This window comes from Hyperoodon ampullatus (genome assembly GCF_949752795.1).
Source record: "Hyperoodon ampullatus genome assembly, chromosome: 1".
In the NCBI taxonomy this organism is placed as follows: domain Eukaryota; kingdom Metazoa; phylum Chordata; class Mammalia; order Artiodactyla; family Ziphiidae; genus Hyperoodon; species Hyperoodon ampullatus.
Genome location: NC_136914.1, coordinates 222,404,252 through 222,428,597, shown reverse-complemented (window position 1 = coordinate 222,428,597; position 24,346 = coordinate 222,404,252). Strand labels below are relative to the sequence as shown.

General features: G+C 35.8%; 1 protein-coding gene across 1 annotated transcript; it reads left to right on the top strand.

Annotated features, from left to right (window-relative positions):
• Positions 1-12,202: 12,202 nt before the first annotated feature.
• EEF1AKMT2 (EEF1A lysine methyltransferase 2) lies at positions 12,203-20,611 on the top strand (the record flags this gene model as incomplete). Its single annotated transcript, XM_079712219.1, has 4 exons — positions 12,203-12,217; positions 13,104-13,211; positions 16,446-16,662; positions 20,517-20,611. The coding sequence occupies 4 exons, from the start codon at positions 12,203-12,205 to the stop codon at positions 20,609-20,611; spliced, it is 435 nt and encodes a 144-aa protein (XP_079568345.1).
• Between the last annotated feature and the right edge of the window lie 3,735 nt (positions 20,612-24,346).

Below are 24,346 nucleotides of genomic sequence, written 5' to 3'. Positions count from 1 at the left end.
GGAGAATGTTGAAAAGAAGTGGTGACAGAAGGCATCCTTGTCTTTTTCGCCCTTTTCAGAGAATACGTTCAGTGTTTCACTGTTAGGTATGATGTTATCTTGTACGTTAGTTTTGTAGATAACTCTGTTATCAGACTTCAGAAGTTTCCTCCTGTTTCTCCTTTGCTAACGGTGTGTGTGCGCGCGTGTGTGTTGTTGTTGATTAAATGTTTTTCCTGTATCTGTTGAGGTAACCATATGAATTTTTTCCTTTATTCTATTCATGTAGGTGAATTACATTGATCATTTTCAAATGTTAAATGCATTTCTGGAATAAACCCAACTTATATATATATTACTGGATTCAGTTTGTTAATATTTTGTTTAGGGTTTTTGCAACTTTGTCCATGAGGGAGATTGTCCTGTAATTTTCCTTTCTTGTAGTGTCCTTGTCAGGGTTTGGTATCAAGTTATGCTGACATCATTAAACGAGAATCTGTTTTTTGAAAGAGTTTGTTGACAATTGTTTTTTCTTCCTTAAATGTTTGGTAGAATTCACTGGTGAAGCTACCTAGGTGTGGAGTTGCTTTGGGGAAGTTTTTTTCTTTTTTAATGTGAACTTACTGAATAAAGTATAACATCCGTGTAGAAAAGTGAATAGGTCACAAGTGTACAGCTTTTACAAAATGAATAATTGTGTGTAACTCACCAACCTGATCAACAAATAAAACATTAACACCATAGAAGAAGCCCCCTTGTGTCCCCTCCCACTCATTCCCTCCTAAAGGTAATGATTATTTTGACTTCTGTCATCATAAGTTAGGCTATTTTTCATGTCAGCTGTACTGGTTTCTCATTGTGGTTTTAATTAGCATTTTCCTAATGACTAATGATTTTGATTACCTTTCATGTGCTCATTTGCCATCTGTCTATCTTTGGTGAAATGTGTGTTCAAATCTTTGGCCTATTTTTAAATTGGGTTGCCTGTTTACTTATTAAGATTTGAGGATTCTTTAGGTATTGTGGATATAAGTTCCTTGTCAGCTATGTGATATGCAAATGTTTTCTCTCATTTGTTCGCTTGTTTTTCATTCTCTTTAACAATATCTTCTGAAGAGCAGAAGTTCATTTTTATGAAGTCAAATTTATTAATTTTTTCCTATATGGATCGTGCTTTTGTTGTCATATTAAAGAACTCTTTGCCTAACTTAAGGTCACATAGGTCTTCTACGTTTTCTTCTAAAAGTTTTAAAGTTTTACATTTTACATTTAGATCTATTATTTGTTTTGAATTAATTTTTGTAGAAGGTTTGAGATACTGGTTGGGGTTAATTTTTTTTTGGCATGTGAATGTTGAATTGTTCCATCTGTCATTTGTTGAAAAGATTATCCTTTTTCCATTTCATTGAGTTTTGCCTCTTTTTGACTTGATGTGAATAGTATCTTTGGGTATGCACTTCTTTGATGTGGTTTCTTTTGCTGAGCATGGATTTGTTAGGTTTATCCATGGTCTTTCATATTGTGTGTAGCACTAGAGTGCTTCATTTCATTGTGGTTAGTACTGTACTGTATGAAAACACCACAATTTATTTATTGATTTATTCATTCATTTTATTCATTCATTCTCCTGTTGATGGTCATTTGACTCATTTCCAGCACTGTGTTATTATAAATACTGCCAAACAGTTTTCTAAATTGGTTGCACTAGTTTGCACTCCTACTGGCAGTGTGTGAGAATTCTAGTAGCTCCACATCCTTGCCAACACCTGCTCTTGTCAGCTTATCCAATTTCAGTGATTCTGGTAGGTGTGTAGTGGTATCTTGTGGTTTTATTCTCATTTCCCTGATGACTAAGGATATTGAGCATATTTTCATATGCTGTCTATTTGGCTATTCTTTTTTGTGAAATGCTTATTCAAGCTTATGCTTATTTAAAAATTGGGTTGCCTTTCTTTTATTGATTTGTAGGAGTTTTTTTATATATTCTGTGTATATAACCTTTGTATCTGGTGTGTCGCTTGTCTCTTCACTTTTGTAATAGTATCTTTTTTTTTTTTGTGTGTGGTATGCGGGCCTTTCACTGCTGTGGCCTCTCCCATTGCGGAGCACGGGCTCTGGATGCACAGGCTCAGCGGCCATGGCTCATGGGCCCAGCCACTCCGCGGCATGTGGGATCTTCCCGGACCGGGGCACGAACCCGTGTCCCCTGCATCGGCAGGCGGACTCTCAACCACTGCACCACCAGGGAAGCCCTGTAATAGTATCTTAAAAAAAAAAAAAATTTATTTATTTGGCTGTGCCAGGTCTTAGTTGCAGCACTCAGGATCTTTCTTGCCGCGTTTCCTTGCGGCACGTGGGATCTTTTTAGTTGCAGCATGCGGGATCTAGTTCCCTGACCAGGAATCGAACCCGGGCCCCCTGCATTGGGAGCTTGGAATCTTAACTGCTGGACCACCAGGAAAGTCCCTGTAATAGTGTCTTTTGATGAACAGAAGTTCTTTAATTTTACTAAAGTTTAATATATCATTTAAAAATGGTTAGTGCTGGGCTTCCCTGGTGGTGCAGTGGTTGAGAGTCCGCCTTCCGATGCAGGGGACACGGGTTCGTGCCCCGGTCTGGGAAGATCCCACATGCCGCGGAGCGGCTGGGCCCGTGAGCCATGGCTGCTGAGCCTGCGCATCCGAAGCCTGTGCTCCGCAACGGGAGAGGCCAAAACAGTGAGAGGCCCGCATACCGCAAAAAAGAAAATAAATAAATAAAAATGGCTAGTGCTTTTGAATATTGTGTAGTAAATCTGCCTACCCAGAGTCAAAAAGATATTTTCCTATATGTTTTTCTAGAAACTTTGTTGTTTTCCTTTTCACATTTAGGTCCCAATTAGTTGCTGTGTATGTTGTGAGGTAGAGTCAAGGTTTATTATTTTTTTTAACCTATGAATATTCAGATAACCCAGCACCACTTATTGAAATGTCTGCTCTTTCCCCCACTGCACTGTAGGGGTGCCTCTGTCATAAGTCCAGTAATGGTATGTGTTTGGGTCTGTTTCTGGATCCTCTGTTCTATTCCTTTGGGTCTGTTTGTTTATCCTTATGCCAGTGCCAAATTGTCCTAATTACTGCAGCTCTGTAAGTCTCCCCATTTGGTTAATGTAAGTTCTCCAACTTTGATAGCTTTTCCATTGTTGTCTTGTATGTTGTTAGTTAGCTCTTTGCATATTTATTTAAATTTTAGAATCATTTTTCAGGACAAAAAAAAACCCACCCTGGGATTTTGATTAGGATTGTATTGAATTTATGGATCAGTTTCAGGAGGATTTACATGTTTATAGTATTGAGTGAATCCATGAACATGATGTATTCCTCCATTTATTTAGTTCTTAATTTTCTCTCAGTAGTATTTTGTCTGTATAGAGATTTTCTGTACAGAGATCTTATATATTGGGTTGGCCAAAAAGTTTGCTCGGTTAATGAATACACTGTTCAATAAAGTTCTTGGTGAAAATGAAAAATGTGTCTTATTTTTGCTTAAAACTGAACAGGGACTTCCCTGGTGGCGCAGTGGTTAAGAATCTGCCTGCCAATGCAGGTGACACGGGTTCGAGCCCTGGTCCGGGAAGATCCCACATGCCACGGAGCAACTAAGCCTGTGTGCCACAACTGCTGAGCCTGCGCGCCACAACTACTGAAGCCTGCGTGCCTAGAGCCTGTGCTCCGCAACAAGAGAAGCTACCTCAATGAGAAGCCCGCGCACCACAATGAAGAGTAGCCCCTGCTCACCGCAACTAGAGAAAGCCCGCGCACAGCAACGAAGACCCAACGCAGCCAAAAATAAATAAATAAACATATTTTAAAAAACCCCAAATAACCAGAACAAGTTTTTGGCCAACCCAGTATTTTTCCTTGGTTGATTCCTAGATTTTTTTTTTGTTATGATTATTATTGTTATGCTTTTAAATTTTATTTTCTAATAGTTTATTGCTGCTGTGTATAAGTACAACAGATTTTTATATTTATCTTGTATCCAGTAAGTCACACATTAATTCTAATTATTTATTTATAGATTCTTTTGGATTTTTCTGTAAAGACTAATGTCATGTGTAAATAGTAGTTGTATTTCTTCTATTTCATTCTTAATATTTTGTTTATTAAAATGCTGTGCAGTCTCTAGGTCAACATTGAATAGAAATTGTGAAGGCAGATAGCCTTCTAACACTGCCTATTAGAAGAGGAATTCTAATATTTCACTGTTAAATATGATGTTAGCTCTGGGTTTTTATGGGTAGTCATCCAGATTGAGGCTGTTCCTTTATATTCTAGTTTGTTAAGAGTTTTTAATCATAATGGTTGTTGAACTTGATCAGTTGCTTTCTTTAATATTCATTGATATGATCAGATGATTTTTCTTCTTGATTCTGTTAGAGTTGAATTGATTGATTTTAGTGGGGGTCCTCAATTTTAAAAAAATAAATTTATTTATTTTATTGATTTATTTTTGGCTGCATTGGGTCTTCGTTGCTGTGTGTGGGCTTTCTCTAGTTGCGGTGAGCGGGGGCTACTCTTTGTTGCAGTGTGCGGGCTTCTCATTGAGGTGGCTTGTCTTGTTGCAGAGCACGGGCTCTAGGTGCATGGGCTTCAGTAGTTGTGGCATGCAGGCTCAGTAGTTGCGGCTCACGGGCTCTAGAGCGCAGGCTCAGTAGTTGTGGCACACGGGCTTAGTTGCTCTGCGGCATGTAGGATCTTCCCGGACCAGGGCTCGAACCCGTGTCCCCTGCATTGGCAGGTGGATTCTTAACCACTGCACCACCAGGAAAGCCCCTCAGTTTTTTTTTTAATTGACATTTTTATTGAGATAACTGTAGTGATTGACTGTTCAATGTTATAACAAATTTCCATTCCTGAAGTAAACCAAGTTTGATTGTGATGTATTATCCTTTTCATATATTGTTGGACTTGATTTGGTAGTATTCTACTTAGGAATTATATAGCTTCATGAGAGAGATTAGACAGTAATTTTCCTTACTTGCAATTTTATTTTTAAAAATATTTATTTATTTATTTTTGGCTGCGTTGGGTCTTAGTTGCGGCATGCGGGATCTTTCCTTGCGGCATGCGGGCTGTCTAGTTGTGCTTACTGGCAATTTTAATGTAAAGTTTTTGTATCAAGGTTATGCTGGTCTAATAAAATGAGATGAGACTTGTCTCTGTTTTTATTTTTTTCAGAGGATTGTTGTAAGATTGGCTTTGTTTCTTTCTTAAATGTTTGGAAGAATTCATGGTGACATCCTCTGGATGCTATCTTGATTAGTGTAGCTTTTTAGTAAATCTTAAAGTTGGGTAGTGTGATTCTCTCAACTTTATTCTTTTTCAAATATTGTATTGGCCATTCTAGTTCCTTTACCTTTCCAAATAAATTTAAGAATTAGTTTGTAAATATCTACAAAAGAATCCATGCTGAAAATTTCATTGAAATTGAGCTAAATCTATGATTTGAGGAGAATTGACATCTTTACTATCTTGATCTTCTAATTCATGAACATGGTGTGTCTCTTCATTTATTTAGGTCTTCCTGGATTTCTTTCCTCAGCATTTTTTGGTTTTCATTCAGCATGCAGATCCTGTGCATATTTTTTAGACTTATGCCTATGTATTTGTTTTTGGAGTATTTATTTGTTTTTTGTTTTTTTTTTTTGCGTTACTTGGGCCTCTTACTGTTGTGGCCTCTCCCCTAGCGGAGCACAGGCTCCGGACGCGCAGGCTCAGCGGCCATGGCTCACGGACCCAGCCGCTCCGCAGCATGTGGGATCCTCCCGGACCGGGGCACGAACCCATGTCCCCTGCATCGGCAGGCGGACTCTCAACCACTGTGCCACCAGGGAAGCCCCTGTTTTTGGAGTATTTAAAATGCTATTGCTTTTTGAAATTCAGTTGCCAATTGTTTATTGCTAGAAATATGGTTGATTTTTGTGTTGCCTTTGTATCCTGTAATCTTGCATATTATTAGTTCTAGGAGGTTTAAGTGGATTTTCTGGGATTTTCTATGTAGACAGTCATGCCATTTGTGAATAGGGACAGTTTTATTTCATTCTTTCCAATATGCATGCCTTTTTATTTTCTTGCCTGATTACACTACCTAGGTCTTCCAATACAATATTGACTAGGACTGGTGATGGCAAATTCCTGCCTTGTTCCCATCTTAGGGGGAAAGTCTTCAGTTTTTCACCATTAAGGATGATGTTAGCTGCAGGATTTTATTAGATGCCCTTTATCAGGTTGAAGAAGTTCCCTTGTATTTCTAGGATGTATTTCTTGAATTTCGTTAAAAAATAATAAAATAAAATAAATTTTTTTTGCATCAGTGAATATAATCATGAGGTTTTTTTTCTTTAGACTGTTAATATGGTGGATTATATTAATTGATTTTCAGATATTGAACCAGTATTGCACTTGTGGAATAAGCCCCATTTCGTCATAATGTATAATTCTGTTTCTGTATTGCTAGATTCAGTTTGTTACTATTTTGTTGAGAACTTTTAAATCTGTATTCTTTTTTTTAAGCTTTTTTTGGGGGACTTCCCTGGTGGAGCAGTGGATAAGACTCTGCACTCCCAGTGCAAGGGGACCCGGGTTGGATCCCTGGTCAGGGAACTAGATCCCACATGCATGCCACAACTAAGAGTTCACATGCCACAACTAAGGAGCCCGCCTGCCACAACTAAGACCTGGCACAACCAAATAAATAAATAAATTAATTAAAAAGAAAGATTTTTTTGATGTGGACCATTTTTAAAGTCTTTATTGAATTTGTTACAATGTTGCTTCTGTTTTATGTTTTGGTTTTTTGGCCACTAGGCATGTGGGATCTTAGCTCGACCAGGGATTGAACCCACACCCCCTTCATTGGAAGGTGAAGTCTTAACCACTGGACTGCCAGGGAATTCCCTACATCTGTATTCTTTAGGGATATTGGTCTGCAGTCCTGTATTATCTTTATTTGGTTTGGGCCTCAGGGCATTGATGGCCCTATAAAATGAGTGGGGAAGAATTCCCTCCTTTTTAAATTTTTTTAAGATATTGTGTAGCACTAGTGTTATTTCTTCTTGAGTGTTTGGTAGAATTTGCAATTAAACCATTTAACCCGGAGATTTCTTTTCTGAAGGTTTAAAATATGAATTAAGTTTCTTTAATAGTCACAGTCCTATTTAGGTTATTTATTTCATTTGAGTGAGTTTGCGTGGTTTGTGGTTTTTGAGGAATTAGTCCATTGTGAATTTGTGTGTATAGAGTTCTGCACAGTATTCTCTTATTATTCTTTTAAAGTCTGTTGGGTCTGTATTGAAATCCCATTGTTCATTCCTAATGTTGGTAACTTGTGTCTTCTCTCTCTTTTTCTTTGACAGTGATGCTAGAGATTCATTTTTTCTATCTTTTATAAAAATTCGCTTTTGTTTTCATTGACTTTCTCTATTGCTTTTATGTTTCAATTTCAATGAGTTCTGCTCTTAATTTTATTATTTTTTCATTCTTTTTGCTTTTAATTTATTCTTGCTCTTTTTTTCTAGCTTCGTAAGGTAGAAGCTTAGATTATTGATTTGAGACTTTCCTTCTCTTCTCATGTGAACATTTAATGATATAAATGCTATAAATTTTCCTGTAGGTGCTCCTGCACCATGCAAATTTTGATATGCTGTATTTTTATTTTCTTCTTCTTTTTTTTTTTTTTTTTTTTTTGGCTGTGCCGTGAGTCTTGCGGGATCTTAGTTCCCCAACCAGGGATTGAACCCGAGCCCCTGGCTGTGAAGAGTATGGAGTCCTAACCACTGGACCACCAGGGAATTCTCGAATTTTCTTCTTTGATCCAGATTATTTAGAATTCTGTTGTTTAATTTCCACATGTTGTGGATTTTTCTCTTTCTGCTTTTGACTTCTAGTCTAATTCGATTATGTCAGAGAACATACTTTGTATGGTTTAAATTCTTTTAAATGTGTTACTTTGTTTTATGATCCAGGATATATCCATCTTGGTGAATGTTTCATGTGCACTTGAAAAAAATGTGTATTCTGCTGTTACTGGATAGAGTATTCTGTATATGTTAACTAGACTTATGGTGTTTGATGGTGTTGTTCATTTCTATACCTTTACTGATTTTCTGTCTATTAGTTCTATTAATTATGGAAATAGTAATGTTGAAATGTCTGACCATATTGGTAGATTTGTCTATTTTAACTTTTATTTCTGTCAGTTTTTGCTACATGTATTTTCAAACTCTGTTGTTCAGAGGATACACATTTAGATTGTATGTGTTTGTGTATTGATGAATTGACCCGTTTATTGTATAATGTTCCTCTTTAACATTAGTAGTTTTCTTTACTTTGATTTTACTTTGATGCTAATAATAAAGCCACTCCAGCTTTTTTTAAAAATTGAGATATAATCCACATACCATAAAATCTATCCTTTGAAAGTGGTTTTTAGTATATTCACAAATTTGTACAACCATCACCACTATTTTAATTCCTGAAGATTTTCATCGCCCCAAGAAGAAACCCTATATTCATTATCATTCACTCCTTATTCCCCATTCCCTTCAACCCCTGGCAACCACTAATCTACATTCTGTGTCTGTGGATTTGTCTATTCTGGGCATTTCATATAAATGGAATCATCAATATGTAGTCTTTGTGTCTGGCTTCTTTCATTTAACATAATGTTCTCAAAGTTCATCCATATTGTAGCATGTATCAATACTCTTTTCCTCTTCTTGTCCAATTAATATTCTGTTGGATGGGTTTACCACATTTTGTTTATCCACTCGCCAGTTGATGGACATTTAAGTTGTTTCTGCTTTTCGACTATTACGAAAAATGCTGCTGTGAAAATTCATGTATAAGTTTTTGTGTGGACATATGTTTTCATTTCTCTTGGGTATATACCCAGGTTCATATGGTTACTCTATATTTAACCTTTTGCTAGACTGTTTTCACAGTGGCTACACCATTATACACTTCCATGCGCACTGTATGTGAGTTCCAATTTTTCCATATTCTCACCAACGCTTTTTATTATCTTTTTGATTGTAGCCATCCTTGTGGGTGTGAAGTTCAACTTTTTAAAATTAGTTTTTGCATGGTATATCCTTTTCTATTCTTTCTCTTTGAACCAGCCTATATCATTATATTTGAAGTGAGTTTCTTGTAGCCAGCATATAGTTGGGTCATGTTTTTTTATCCTTTCTAATAATCTCTATCCTTTAATTGGTATCTTTAGAACATTTGGATTTAGGTCTACCATTTTATTATTTCTTTTCTCTTTGTTACCTCTGTTTTTTCATTCTTCCCTTTCTCCTTTCCTGCTTATTTTGGTTTATTTGGACATTTTTTAGTATTCCATTTTAATTAGATATATCTATTTGTATAAATGTCTGTATAGTTTCTTTAGTGGTTGCTGTAATGACTATATATTTTTGGCTTTTTTAGTGGTTGCTGTACGATTATAATATACATACTTTATTTACACAGTCTACTTAGAATCAGTGTTTTACCATTCCATGTGGTATGTGGAAAACCTTAACCACCTGAGAGTTTTTTAATCTTCCCTTCTTTATATTGCAGTTGTCTTAAATATTACCTTTACATTGAAAATCCTGTGGGATAATGCTATAATATTTCCTTTCAAAGGAGAATAGTAGTTAATTATGTTAACACAGATATTTACTTTCGCAGCTTTTTTCTTCATTCCTGATCTTCCAAGTTTGTTTGTTTGTTTGTTTTGGTATTATTTACCTTCTGTCTAAAGAACTTCCTTCAGGAATGATTTTAGAGCAGCTTTCCTGGCAAGAAATTTTCTTAGCATTTCTTCACCTGAGAATGTCTTTATCTCACCTTCATTCCTGAGGGATGTTTTTACTGAATATAGAATTCTGAATTAACTGTTCTTTCAGTACTTTAAAAATGTTGTATGGCCTCCATAGTTTTTGATGAGAAGTCTGCAGTCATCTGAATTGTTGTGTTCCTGTAAGTAATGCATCAGTTTTCTAGATGCTTTCAAGATTTTTTCCATTGTCTTTTAGTTTTTACCAGTTTAATTATGATGTACTGCTGCTTGGATTTCTTTCTCCTTATCCTGTTTGGGGTTCACTGAGCTTTTTGAATCTGAGAACTTAAGTCTTTTGCCAAATTTGGGATGTTTTCAATTTTTTTTTTCCCCTGAATCACATTCTCCTTTCCTTTTGAGAGTCTGTAAATATCAACGTTAAGCCTCTTTGTATTGTCCCACAGGTCCCTGAAGCTTTGGGACCTGTTCGCTTTTTTCCAGTTATTTTTCTCTGTTGATTAGATTTGATAACTAGTATTGATGTGTCTTCAAGTTCACTGACTTTTCTTCTGTCATTTCCATTCTGTTATTGAGTCCACATATTGCAGTTGGCTGATAGTCTCCTAAGTCTCTTTTAAGTTCTCCCTACACTTTTTCTTTATGTAACTTGGTGATTTATTTGTTGTAGAAGGTAGTTTATTAGTCCCAAATGATTTACCACAGTGTGGACTTTCTAATTGCATCTCTGTAGTATTATTTAACATGTTTTCTGTCCCCTGTGTTTTCTGTAGGTTGGAAGTTAAATCTAGAATAAGGGTCAGCAAACTATAGCTTATGAGTCAAATCTAGGCTTCCCCTGTTTTTATAAATATTTCTTGGAATACAGCTTTGTCTGTAGCTGCTTATGTGCTACAGTAGTAGAGTTGAGTAGTTGTGACAGGGATTGTATGACTGGGAAAGCGTAAAATATTTATGCTATGTTCCTTTAAAGAAAAAGTTTGTTTACCTCTGATCCATAGGTTTTTATCAAATTCAGTTTTTTTAAAACAAGTAAATTTAATAGGTGGTCATGTTATTTGCCTATGTGACACATAATGTTTAGTTTTCTGTATTTTTGTCATGCTAACAATCATTGCTTATAATTGGTGCTTTTTCAGTGACCACCTACATTTTTGATGGATACACACACACACACACACACACACACACATACACATACATACTTTTTTGGTTTTTTTTGCTGGGTATGTAATAGATTGGCATTTTCCTTTTGTTGTTTTCTGGCTTCCATTCTTTATAACTTATTGCCAGCCGTCAGTCTTACTGTTTGTATTTTGCAGGTAATCTGTCGCATTGTATCCCCCACCCCACTCCCTGAATGCTTTTGAGATTTTTCTGATTTTGGTTTTCATCAGGTATATTATACTATTTGTATATAATATAAATTATATGTTTTATCAGATATATATTATACTATACTATCTTTGTTTTTATCATGCCTTGAGTTTATAGTGCTGCTTGAATCTGTGGCTTGGGATCCTTTTTCAAAATTAGAAAGTTCTCAGTCATATGTCATTTTCTCTTCTGCCCTATTCTTATTTCCTCTTTTTCTAAGACTCCTATTGTATATATTTAGATCTTATACTCTGTGCCATATTATGTCTTTTATGTTTTTTCCTGTTTTTAATTTTCCATCCTTCTGTCATTCTGTGCTTAAAGTGGTATTCTGACTTTTCTTCCACTTCACTATTTGGTGTGTGTGTGTCCAATTTGCTATCAAGCCCATCCTTGAGTATCTTAATTTAATCATTGCATTTTAAAATTCTCTTATTTGTATGTTTGTTTGTTATAGTTTTCAGTTCTCTGTCACAGTTCTCCAAATTGTCATTTATTTCAGTTTTTTAAATATGTTTCTGATCATTCCTTTATTTGAGTCTCCTGTGGGTCTTTTTCTAATGTAAGTTTTTTCCCTTTGGTTTTTGGTCATTTATTATTTCCTTGAATGTCTGCTTATTTCTCACTGAGTGCCAGAACTTGAATGTGAAAAATGTTGGCAGTAGTTTGAGGATGATTGTTCTAGAAACTTAAAACATCTACATATGATTTTTATAAATTCTAAGGGAAGAATAAACAGGCTTGGAGAAGAAGGAACTGGTAAGAGTCAATTAATAGAATCATCCTGCATTCTAGGTCTGATAAATGAGGGAAACTGGGAGAAAATGAAGATCTTGAAGAATATGGATTGAGATCACTAAAAGAATAGGAGGTTGGCATCAAAGAAGGGATATTAGACCTTAAGACTAAAAATAAAAATGATCAAAGGGAGCAAAATGCTCTGTGGAAAATAATTGTTGTGTTAATTGAGTTTAGATTAGGAATCAGTCACTTAAGGTTGAAAAGTCTAAAGTCTTAAATGGATGGTGTTGGAGTAGGTTAAGTAGTTTTGAAGGAAGTAACCAGTTAGTAAATGGTGAAGAGCTGGAAGAGAATTTCAGGCTACACTTTACTTTGCAACTTCTGTTCTTCAAATTTCCTTTGAAATTTTCTTTAGTCTGATTGGTCTTACAATGTTCAGCATAGTTAGAGGTGAAGACCAGAGGCTGTCATGCTTCTGCCTCAGGCTCCACACACCCTTAGATGGGTTAATATGGTTAGTAAACAGCTGGACTGCAGGTTTAGTCTCAAACCTCTTAAGTCCAGTGAGCTTTCTTTAACTCTTTGGGGGTATTAATACCTGCCCAATTTATCTCACAGGTTTTTGGTAAAGGTCTATTGGAATGTATGAAATATTTCAAAAACGAAAAATATTATACAAATGTAAGGTGGTTAATGATCACATGCTTGGTGGAGAATTGCATGATTTATAAGCACACTGAAGGAAAATTTTTAAAAGCGAGAACTTATTACATACGCATTTAATTTATTCATGTAACTTAATTGTGTTAAGTAAAATCTATGACAGATTTTTGTGTGAATTAAAGCATATCAGCATTAGAAGTTAATACTACATTTTTCTGCTTTAGGGCCAAAATACACATATATTCTCGTTGTCTTTAAGAAAATGAATTTCCTTTTGAAAAAGAAATCAAATATTATAAAAGAATAAATTGTCACATTATATAAATTTAAACTTTTACTTTCTATTTAGATTCTACAATAAAATTTAAACATTTTAGATTATTGGATAGTATATGTCATTTGATATATTAAAAAAATAAAACAGCCCCAGTCCTAAAGGAATAATATAATTCATAGGTAAAACAGTATTTAAAACTTCTGAAAACTAAAGTATAACATTATTTCTCTGTCCTTAGGCAAAATTTGGTTTCTCTAATATTACTGGAATTGATTACTCTCCTTCTGCAATACAGCTTTCTGGAAATATTATAGAGAAAGAAGGTTTATCTAACATTAAGTTGAAGGTAACTATTATTTATATTACTGTAACTTATTTTTATTTATAATAAGTTATAAAGTTTAAATGTTTCTCAAGTATATTAATTTGCTGACATCTTTGAGCTTATAAGTTAAGGGTCAATCATAAATAATCCAAAATGATACTTTTTGAGTGACAGTATTAAAATTTTCAGTCTAGTCAGTTTGGGAAAGTTATTTTCTCCTCTTCCTTGTGTGCAAGTATGTTTATTCTTTCTCTCGCTCTTTTTTTTTTGCAAGTACACACAAATAATAGCTAACTTCGGATTAACTAGATCAAAAAGTTGTAAATGCCTAAATAATGCCACCAAAGATTACTCAATTTATGTTTTGCCCTCTGATCTGTGAGATGATGACTCTTTTTTTTTTTTTTTTTTTTTTTTGCGGTACACGGGCCTCTCACTGTTGTGGCCTCTCCCGTTGTGGAGCACAGGCTCCGGACGCTCAGGCTCAGTGGCCATGGCTCACGGGCCTAGCCGCTCTGCGGCATGTGAGATCTTCCTGGACCGGGGCACGAACCCGTGTCCCCTGCATCGGCAGGCGGACTCTAAACCACTGTGCCTCCAGGGAAGCCCGAGATGATGACTCTTGCATTTATATTTTTATCCCAGGCTTCTCCTTTGAGCTCTAGAATTACATAAACACTGCTTATTCTGTAGTTCCACTTGGATAGCTAAAAGTCTCTTAATTGGTCTGAAATGAAACTCTTGGTTTCTTCCTTAAACTTCTCACTCACCTCCCATCCCCTACCCCACTCTTTCCTTTAAATCCTATAATAGGGAATTCCCTGGCAGTCCAGTGGTTAGGACTTGGCGCTTTTACTGCTGTGGTCCGGGTTCACTCCCTGGTCAGAGAACTAGGATCCTGAAAGCCTCAAGGCGCCAACAACAACAAAAAATCCTATAGCCAATTTTGTTGGTTTTATCTTCAGAGTATATCAGGAATGTGATCATTTCTTGATATTTCCACCGCTACCTCCCAGATCCAAGCCACCATCATTTCTCACTTAGATGACTGTAGTAGCCTCTTACTTAGCCTTCCCATTTCCACTCTTGCCACCCTGCTGTCCATTACCACAGGGTACCCAGAGTTAGTTTTTTAAATATAAATCAGCTTGTGTCACTTGCTCACAAGCCTCCAAGGGCTTCCCAGTTGCATTCAGAATGGGATCTGAACGCCCACCCAGCCTTACAAAGCCCCTCGTTTCTTACCTCTTTCTTTCTCTATCAGCAGTACTCCAGTCACACTGGCTTTCTTTCTGCTCCTGATACATGTCAGCCCTGTTTTCCTCCAGTCTTTATACCTGCTGCTCTCTGCCTAGAATGCTTTTGCCCCAGATCTTAGCTTGTTTGGCTCATTCTCATCATTCTGATCTCTGCTCAAATATCGCCTTCTTTTTTTTTTTTTGTGCGGTACGCGGGCCTCTCACTGTTGTGGCCTCTCCCATTGCGGAGCACAGGCTCCGGACGCACAGGCTCAGAGGCCATGGCTCACGGGCCCAGCCGCTCCGCGGCACGTGGGATCTTCCCAGACCGGGGCACGAACCCGTGTCCCCTGCATCAGCAGGCGGACTCTCAACCACTGCACCACCAGGGAAGCCCAAATATCGCCTTCTTAAAGAGGTCTTGCCTGACTACCTTTTCCAAAACATTTCTCTTCCCAGTCACTCACTGTCTTCATTATTCTTTTTTTTTTCTTCATAGCACTTTATCTGAAATAATTTGGTTAGCTTATTTATTGTTTGCCTCTCCTTTTGGAGAATATGAGATATATTCTCATACAGGGACCTTTTTTGCTTTGTTTGCAGTTACAGTCCCAGGGCCTGAAAAGTTCCTGCATATAATAGGTGTCTATGAAATATCTGTTGAATAAATGAATACTTTTTTAATAAATTTATTTATTTATTTATTTATTTATTTTTGGCTGAGTTGGGTCTTCGTTGCTGTGCGCGGGCTTTCTCTAGTTGCAGTGAGCAGTGGCTACTCTTCGTTGCAGTGTGCGGGCTTTTCACTGTGGTGGCGTCTCGTTGTGGAGCACGGGCTCTAGGCGTGCGGGCTTCAGTAGCTGTGGCTCGTGCGGGCTCTAGAGCACAGGCTCAGTAGTTGTGGCGCATGGGCTTAGTTGCTCCACAGCATGTGGGATCCCCCTGGACCAGGGCTCGAACCCAGGTCCCCTGCATTGGCAGGCAGATTCTTAACCACTGCGCCACCAGGGAAGTCCCACTAAATGAATACTTTTATATAGGCATTTAGGATAGGAACTTCTCCAAACTTCACTCTTAAGAGTGGTAGTCATTGTTTTGCTTCAGGTGTAAATGAATACTTTGATGTGAGGCAGGGGCAGGAGACCTATGTTCAAATGTATGTAAACATGCAATACACATTTTCAAGTCAAACAATAAGAGTTTTAGGTAATACACTATTTATGATTATTTTAAGTTTATATGAATAATCACGAGCTAATTGCTTAATTACTTTTTCAAAGCAGCTTTTCAGAATTAAGTTTGTTGGCAAATTATTTTGAATATTTTATGAAATTGAGGCAGATCACTATTTCAAATGCTTCTAAAGTATCAGTAAGTTATTGAAGTTATTGAAAATGAATGAGATGCTGATACGTGACTTTCAAAATCTGAAGTGCATGATATTTATAAAGTTAAGTAATTACAGCTTAAACAGTCCTTTAATTTCTTAAGCTTTGTGCCATTCATTGTATCCATTAGTTGCTTTGTAAGCTGCTGAATCAAGGCAAAAGAACTTTTGATTTACCATGTTTACCTCAGGTCATACAACTAGTAATGTCAGCTAAAAATCATCTTATTTCAAGTGCCTTGTTTGAGTTCCAGATATTTTTTTGTCATTTAAAAAAATATTTCAAATATTCTTTTTTTCGACAGAAATAACTTTTTCATAAACCAGGCTTGTGAGCCCCATTTATGTGCTGGTATTATTAGGCAATACACCTGGCTTTGATTTGTTTCCAAATTTGTAGAGATTTGGAATGTCCAGGAAGCACTGTCAGTCTTGCTTACTAATCTTAGCTTTAATGATCTTGGAATGAAGCACGTAAAAGTTAGCTATAAAGTTGAAAATGTTTATTATATGTAAAATGCCATCATAAGTAATTGCTCTTTTTATCTATAACTTTTTACAGATTGTTACTTAAATTCAGTAAATATTGTGTGTGCATTGTTCTCACATAGACATTGATTTTTAATATAGGTAGAAGACTTTTTGAGTCCTTCCACAAAACTGTCTGGATTTCATATTTGTATTGACAAAGGGACTTTTGATGCCATAAGCCTTAATCCTGACAATGCAATTGAAAAGAGGAAGCAATATGTGAAATCTCTCTCCAGGGTGTTGAAAGTGAAAGGCTTTTTTCTAATAACCTCATGTAATTGGACCAAGGAAGAGTTGCTAAATGAATTCAGTGAAGGTAAATGGCTGTTACGTTGTTTAAATGTGTTCTTACCTCAGGTTTAATGCACTTAAATAGTTTTTTTTTTTTTCCCATGGTGTTATAGTATTTCACTTTTCTATTTGTGGGAGTCGCCTGCTTTTCTTCTTTGTTAATAACCACGGTAGTACTTTTAACTATATATGCAAAGAGCAAAGAAATAATATTGGTTGAGATCCAGAGTCCTTTGTAAAATTTTCCAAGAAATCCTGGCAGTTAAGTACTAAAGGTTATGAGCCTGTAAAAATTAAGTTCTTTGTTTAAGCTATATAATCTGTTATTTAGGGAATCAAACAAAGAAAGTACATATATTGTGTTTCTGACTTCAGTGTACTGATATACTGGTAATTAGTAATAACAGTAATAATGCAGATGGTAGTAGTGTTTTTTAAAGTCTTGTATGAGAGTTTTCATTTTATAGATACTTTGTCTTGCCTAGTGGTCATTTAGATATTTAGGATTTTTCTTCTTGTTTTCAGTGTATATTCTTTTTTAACATTGCACAGAAACAAAATGTAGGAACTTAGAAGAATTACTACCTATTAATTCTTGAGGAAATCTCTACTTTTTGCAAGATTTTGGTGCCAAGACAGGATCCTTTTTTGCCCCATTAGCAAAGTATAATTAGTGCTGTGTCTACTAAATGGGGATCTTGTAAGAATCGAGAATCTTTAATTCATACACAAATATTTTGAGCTCTTTGGAAGACTGTTTCTTGCATGATTTAAGGATTATTTCACCTGTCACTTTACTCATGCAGTGCATAGGACTTTCTGGGAAAGTACCTTGAGAATTTATAACTATATATTTGCTTGTTTTTTCCTTAGACTCCATTTCAGATTAGTATTGTTTTTTTTTAAAGGAGTGGGAAGAATTTGCAGGATGGAATATTAATAAGTGATATGGTACTAAGTTTGTGGTTAAATTTAATTTTGAACCTCGGTTGTCACAAGCTAATGGGAGATGAATTTATAACTGTATTGCACGCGCTTTATCTCAGAGTTTGTTTTCTTTTTGGTAGTAAGGGAATAGGCAGTAGGAGGGAGAACACTTAACACATGTCCTTTTGTGTGCATTCGATGGCTTTGGCAGGTTATATAATGTAAAACTTGAAGTGTTTGAGGCTTGAAATGTGAGCTTCATTACTGTTGCCTCTGGAAAACAAGAATTATGTGATTTATTGTCTTTTATTTCATGTCATTAATTTTATTATCTTCTATGTTAAATTTGTTTCCTTTAGAACTATTGAGGCCCCGTATCAATAGTCTTTCTTCTTGAAGCTTGACAGTTTTAATAAATGCTCAAAGTTACACTGTGTAGGGCAAGTTCCTTTCCTGGTTTTTAAATACAGGTGTTCTCTTTTATCCCTGGAACCACCAGACAAAAACATATTTGTCTGTCTTTCATAATGAGGAACAGACTTTAGCCTTGTAAAGAGTGATTAAAAATGTGTCTGTGTCTGAGAACTACTGAATAAATTCTTTAACTTCTGTTCAGTTTTAGAGCTTAATGCAGAATTTAAATAAGCGAAATGTTACAACAGGAAATGTTAAAGAAATAATTATATACAATTGAAGATTTTTTTCTAGGCATGCTTCTCTTAGAAAATGGTTTTTGGAGTTAGATACAGGACACTAACAGAACACACTGCCATGCATCACTGCCAAGGGGCTTGTCACTAGCTTTTAAGATTGACTTCCATGGTCCCTTTTGCATAGAATAAAGATTGCTTCACTAATTTTTTTAAGGTTCTTTGCTTCTTTCCTAATTTGAAATGTAAATGTTCATAAATCTGTTGAAATGAATTTTTCATTTTTCTTTTGTAGCCCTATTTATATAAATATTTTGTGTTGCCGTTTGTTTTGGTGAGGATTACTTAATCATTTGGCAGACACTAGGATATTCTAATTTGATGTCCAAGGAACTTGACTTTCTTACAACGAGTGAATTAAAAAAAAACCCCAAATCTATCTTACTGTAAAAGTAATCAGATTCATTATGAAAAAAATTTTAAAATATCAGTAACCCCAACATATAAGTATATAGATTAAAATAATTAAAATTTGTTATCTATCTCTGGTATACAGCCACTTTGTATTGTTGATAATACATCAACATTTTTTTTTTTTTTTTTTTTTTTTTTTGCCATACGCGGGCCCCTCACTGCTGTGGCCTCTCCCATTGCGGAGCACAGGCTTCGGACACGCAGGCTCAGCGGCCATGGCTCACGGGCCCAGCCTCTCCGTGGCATGTGGGATCCTCCCGGACCGGGGCACGAACCCGTATCCCCTGCATTGGCAGGCAGACTCTCAACCACTGCGCCACCAGGGAAGCCCCACATCAACATTTTGATGTATTATCTACTGAAATATAAAACTTAAATTCTATAGGGTTAGTCCAGGGAGTTAAAAGATTAGTCCTAGAAAATTCACCCAGACAGCTCCATTTTCTCTTGAGAATTTTGATTACGAAATATTTTAAGCATATGTAAAATTTCAGAAAACAAATATGGGTGTGTACGCATCACCGTGGCTCCATTTTTAGCATTAAAATGTATCATATTATTTAAAAGGCCTGGCCTTCTTTGGAAAAGTTTTCTTATCAGTTTTTAATGAGTATGTTAATATTTAGTTATTTGTTAAGATTTGGTGAAGCTTGATTAAGAATATGAATTATGAAGTAAAGTATAAAAAAACCAGTTGATCCATTTAAGCATTTTTTTCTGTTTACAAGAGTTATTTGAGCTTTAGCTCAAGACATGGAAACTTAGAAAATGCAGACACCTGCTCCCACAAAAGAAAAAGAATTCTCCCAAACTGATAGTCGCATCACTGAGAGAAAACCATGGTTAACTAAGAGTTAACCAACCTTCTACCCTTATTCGTCTTATTTTTTGAAAACAGAATAATAAAACATTAAATTTCCATTTTGTTTTATAGGTTAGGAGAACACCACATATTCTTATTTTAATCTTCACAAAATCACTGTAAGTTAGATAGGGGCAGTGATACCTGTAACCTCCTTGCATAGAAATTGAGGATTCTGGTTAAGGTAAATTGACCTTAATCTAGTAACCTTTCACCTAGTAAGTGGTAGAGCTGGGACTTGAACCCAGGACTTTTGAATACATGTTAAGTTAAAAAAAAAAAAAGAAATCACCCTGTGCTGCTTTGAAAGTTACTACTTCCTTACCTTCCCAAGTTCAGTTCAGTTTGGGTCTTGATCTTTGGTTACAAACTCTTTTTTTATTGTGGTAAAATATATATAACATAAAATTTACTATTTAGCCATTTTTAAGTTTACAGTTCTGTGGCATTAAGTACATTCTTACTGTTGTGCAGCCATTGCCACCATCCGTCTCCAGGACTTTTTCATTTTTATTTCCATGTTACTTATCTTCTCTGTATTAAGTGCTTTTGTATATCTGATTTGGATTAATTGACTTCCTACATATAAAGCACTCAAAACAGTGCCGGATACATGGTAAGACCTCAACACACGGTAATCTGCTTCCTACAACTAGATGGTAAAAGAGGCCACTGGAGATGCAGAGTTGAAGGGGTGATAAACAGGGATGATGAACAGGATGGATGGAAAGCCTCTTTTTTCCAGTTTGATTTTGTCTGTTACTTGTTCATTTCAAAGTGTTTTTGGGTGTATACACATATACACATATAGTATATAGGATAGAAGATCATAAAGTGAAATTTAGTCACAATTTAGAGTTTGGAATCACGTAATTTTGTAAAATGTTCAAAAGTACATTGTAATACAAATATCCCTTAACTGTGGGATTCAGTCCCTAATAAAAGTATTTCACTTTTGTCTGGCAGGATTTGAACTTTTTGAAGAGCTGCGGACACCCAGGTTCAGCTTTGGAGGCAGATCTGGAAACAGTGTAGCAGCACTGGTTTTCCAAAAAACGTGAGACTTTTCATTGGACAAATTCAGTTAGCTTTTTTAAAGAAGCTCTACATCAAAGTAAACCTGATACAGAAAATGCAAGTGCAAATAAATGTTTAGTAAGTACACAGGATGCACATGTTGAATAGATAAAATGGGTTGGTTAAAAAAATCTTGAGCATGGAAGTAGTTCGGTTTTAGAGATCAACCAAGAATAATTTAAATTTTTCTTTTGTATTTGAGATGTAAATATTTTTCTTTCTGATTTAAAAAAATTTCCTGTAACTGCTGAACAGTTAAAAACTTTAAAGCAGTAAATGAATTTACAGATAGTATGTATTCTTGATTTTTGTGCTTTGGTAAAGGTGAATTGAATATAGCTATTTATGAAGATGTGACCAGGCTATTCCAGGGCCAGAATAATAAGCCAAACGACTTTCTTAATGTTTTATTAGACTATTATAAAACATAGTAAGTATATTTTGAGTTGAATAGTGTTTTTTAAAAAAAAAATTATTTAATACCTGAGAAAATCCCCCAGCCCTTCTGTGTATAATTAAACAAAATCAGATAAATGTATCAGTTGATCAAGAAATATTTATTGAGCTTGTATTTTGTGGCTGATGATCTTCTACACACTGTGAGGGTTAAATAGTAGAAGGAAAGACAACTAAGAGATACTATTATATGCTGGCACTAGGTTAAGTTGTATTATCTTCCTAAGTCATTGAATTCCCTCAATATCTTCTCGAGGCATGTATTACTTATTCTTGTTTCTACATATCAGATAGCTAGTACAGGATACAGCCAGGATTCTTCTCTGGGTCTGACTCTAAAACCTGTTCTCTTCCTCTAGCGTATTTGCCTCCCAGGTCTAAGTCTCTGCCTTTACGGCATTTACAGTTCAGTTGGGGAACTAGGACTCGTACGTCGAAAATTCTGTTAGAGAGGTCGGGCAGTTATTTTTAGGAGCTCTGCAGCTCCCTGTTAGTGACTGTTGATCCGTGGACTGTGAGAATAGTGAGTCATCCTTCATTACTTTTCACCATTTCCCTACTTGTCTTAAAAGACTTACGTCATCAAGAACTGAACTGTGTCATTCCTCTGTGAGAGGTGGTGTAAGTTTTATATATATACACCCTCGGGGATACAGGGACAAAGATGTTCTAGTCAGGGGCTGATGAGCAAGAGGAACGGTTTATTTATGAACGTTTTTGAAGAGATAAGTTTTATTAATCCTTAGTGCCGTTTTGTATTTGCGCTAATAGTCTAATATTGGAGTCACAATATGAGTTTTTAAAAAGTGATAATAATTTTTATGATTTTCAGCTTTGGGGGCTTGTTGGGTTACAAAACAAACAGAATTTTTGTTTGTTTGGCAAATGTTATCCTAGTACTGAGCAAGTCTAGCATTACACCCTTTTTCTTTTCATTTTTGTTATGGGGAGGGGTGGGGGGACGGGGGAGGAGATGGGTGGTTTGATTTAGATCAACATTAATCAACCATTAAGATTACTGTCTGCCTTGCACAAGATAACTGAAGACATTTACATAAACTTTCAACACAAATAACATTTTTGGAAAAGCTTTAATTTTTAACATGTAAAAAGTGAGAAATTACTTTAAAATATCTGTGATTTAAACGTGTAAAATTGTGTTGATTTTATAAACTAGACATGGGATCTTAAACCATAGAATCAGTGTTTTATACTTTATTGAGATCTTGTCTTTGTTGTTTTTCACATTAATATCTCTTGATTTTAAATATGTAATAGTATATAAGTACTTTTTTAGAATTCTGAGTTGTTACATATATGCTATTTTAAAGCATCGATGGAACAAAATAGGCCTTCTGTGCAACCAGATTGAGACATTGGGTTGGATTCACTGATAGCTTGGAGGGGGCCTTTGTTGAAAAGCTCCTTGAGTCACTATTGTGGGGGGTATGTGTGTTCCACTTGCAAAAATGTAGGACTTTGGGGGGGAATCCTGGAGCTGTTGATACGGTTAGGAAAAGGGAGTTGTCATCTCTTCTTATCAGTTTAATCCTGCTGGAAATCAGCCTCTCAGAGATTGAAATCAGAACAAATGGAAGGTCCAAAAATGCTAACAATAAATTATTAGTATTTTCAAGTAATACCACACTTTAAAACCCAGGCCAGTTAATGTTCCCAAGTTACTGAAACAAGTCATAAATACATTATTATTAAACTTAGTTTTGTTAGGTCCTATGACATGTGGGTAACTGAAAGAAATTATGCAGTTATAAAAGGGAGCAGTTATATAGTGAATGCCGTTTTATTTGGATAAGAAGTTGGAATTGTACTTTTATTACATCAAAAGGCACCCTTATTTTGAGGAAACTTGTTTGAAATGCAAACGAGACTTCTCTGTGGAGCCTGCACAGAATTGTTGCTTTTCATGATGATGTTATTGCTGCATAACAGGCCACTTCTGTGTGTATAGGAAGTGTGTGTGCAAGTCCAAAGGGATTGGAGGCCTGAATGGGTGCGTTACACCAATTGACAAATAGAAAGTTTTCGGAACATTTTGTTTCAAGCCAGGTGCACAAGTTCGAGTTGCTTTTTGGGACTGGCATTTATGTATTTGAGAATCAAACCTGACACTACTCTTGGCAGCTTGACTAAAGCCATTTTACAATAAGTACAAACTGTCCTTGAATGATTTTTTCCCTTTGTAGTAGCAACGAGTTTGTCTTTCTTCATCTGTGATTATGTGTGCAATTTTCTGTCTATTTTGGGGGAGGAAGGGAGGTAAACATATATGAAAGATTTTTATTTTTGGTATGAATAATGTGTTTCAATTCACTTATTATTTATTTTTAAATTTCCATGATACTGTAATGCATTACTATATGTTGACCTTCATTCACATTCATCCAGAGTATAATAGAAACCTTAAAGAACCTATATGAGTAATTAAGTTTTATATGGCTTTGAAATAATTTTTCTTAAATTGATATGCAAAGAAATAGAGTATCCCTGCCTATGTGAATAGACTTTCATTTATGTTGTCTTAAATAATTTTATTTTATATATTTGTGTGTGTGTGTGTGTGTGTGTGTGTCTGGTAGCCTGCAATGAAAATATATGTAAATGTGAAAAATTAGTTGCTTTCCAGATCAGCATTCTACCACTGTGGGGAGACCTGAGTTTGATTTCCTATTTTTTGCACTGTGAGCTAGAATGTATGTGCTCCAGAGACAGCCTTCTGCTTTGAGAGCAAGAGACCAAATGTCTTGGGTTCACTGTAGTAACCTCTTTAGTTCATTGTGTGTGTGTGTGTGTCGGGGGGGTGGGTGTTGATGGGGTCTGAAAGGAGTCTTGTCTAGTACACTTCACTGGAAGGAGGCTGCCTATGACCTAGAGCTTGACTGTGGGAGATGAGGAGCGTGGTAGGTTGAAGGACAATTGCATAGTGGGAAAAAAATTAGGAAACCCTGTCATTTCTCTTAGCTAGGCAGAAAACAGAGATGTCCTTAAAGAAGGGGGAGCACATGAGCATGTTTTATTAACAGTTAATGGAAGAAAATTAATGCTAATTTATTCTTCATACATACCATGCAATTTGTTAGAAAAGTAAAAGAATAGTTTGAAATTCTTTGGTCAATTGATGGATTCCTATGTTAGTGGCATAGAAATGAAACTCAACATTAAGCAGACAAATACCCAAGCCCACGGGCTACATAAATGCTGAATAAAACCAGCTCTACAATGGAACTCTGAAAAGCAAGGGGTAA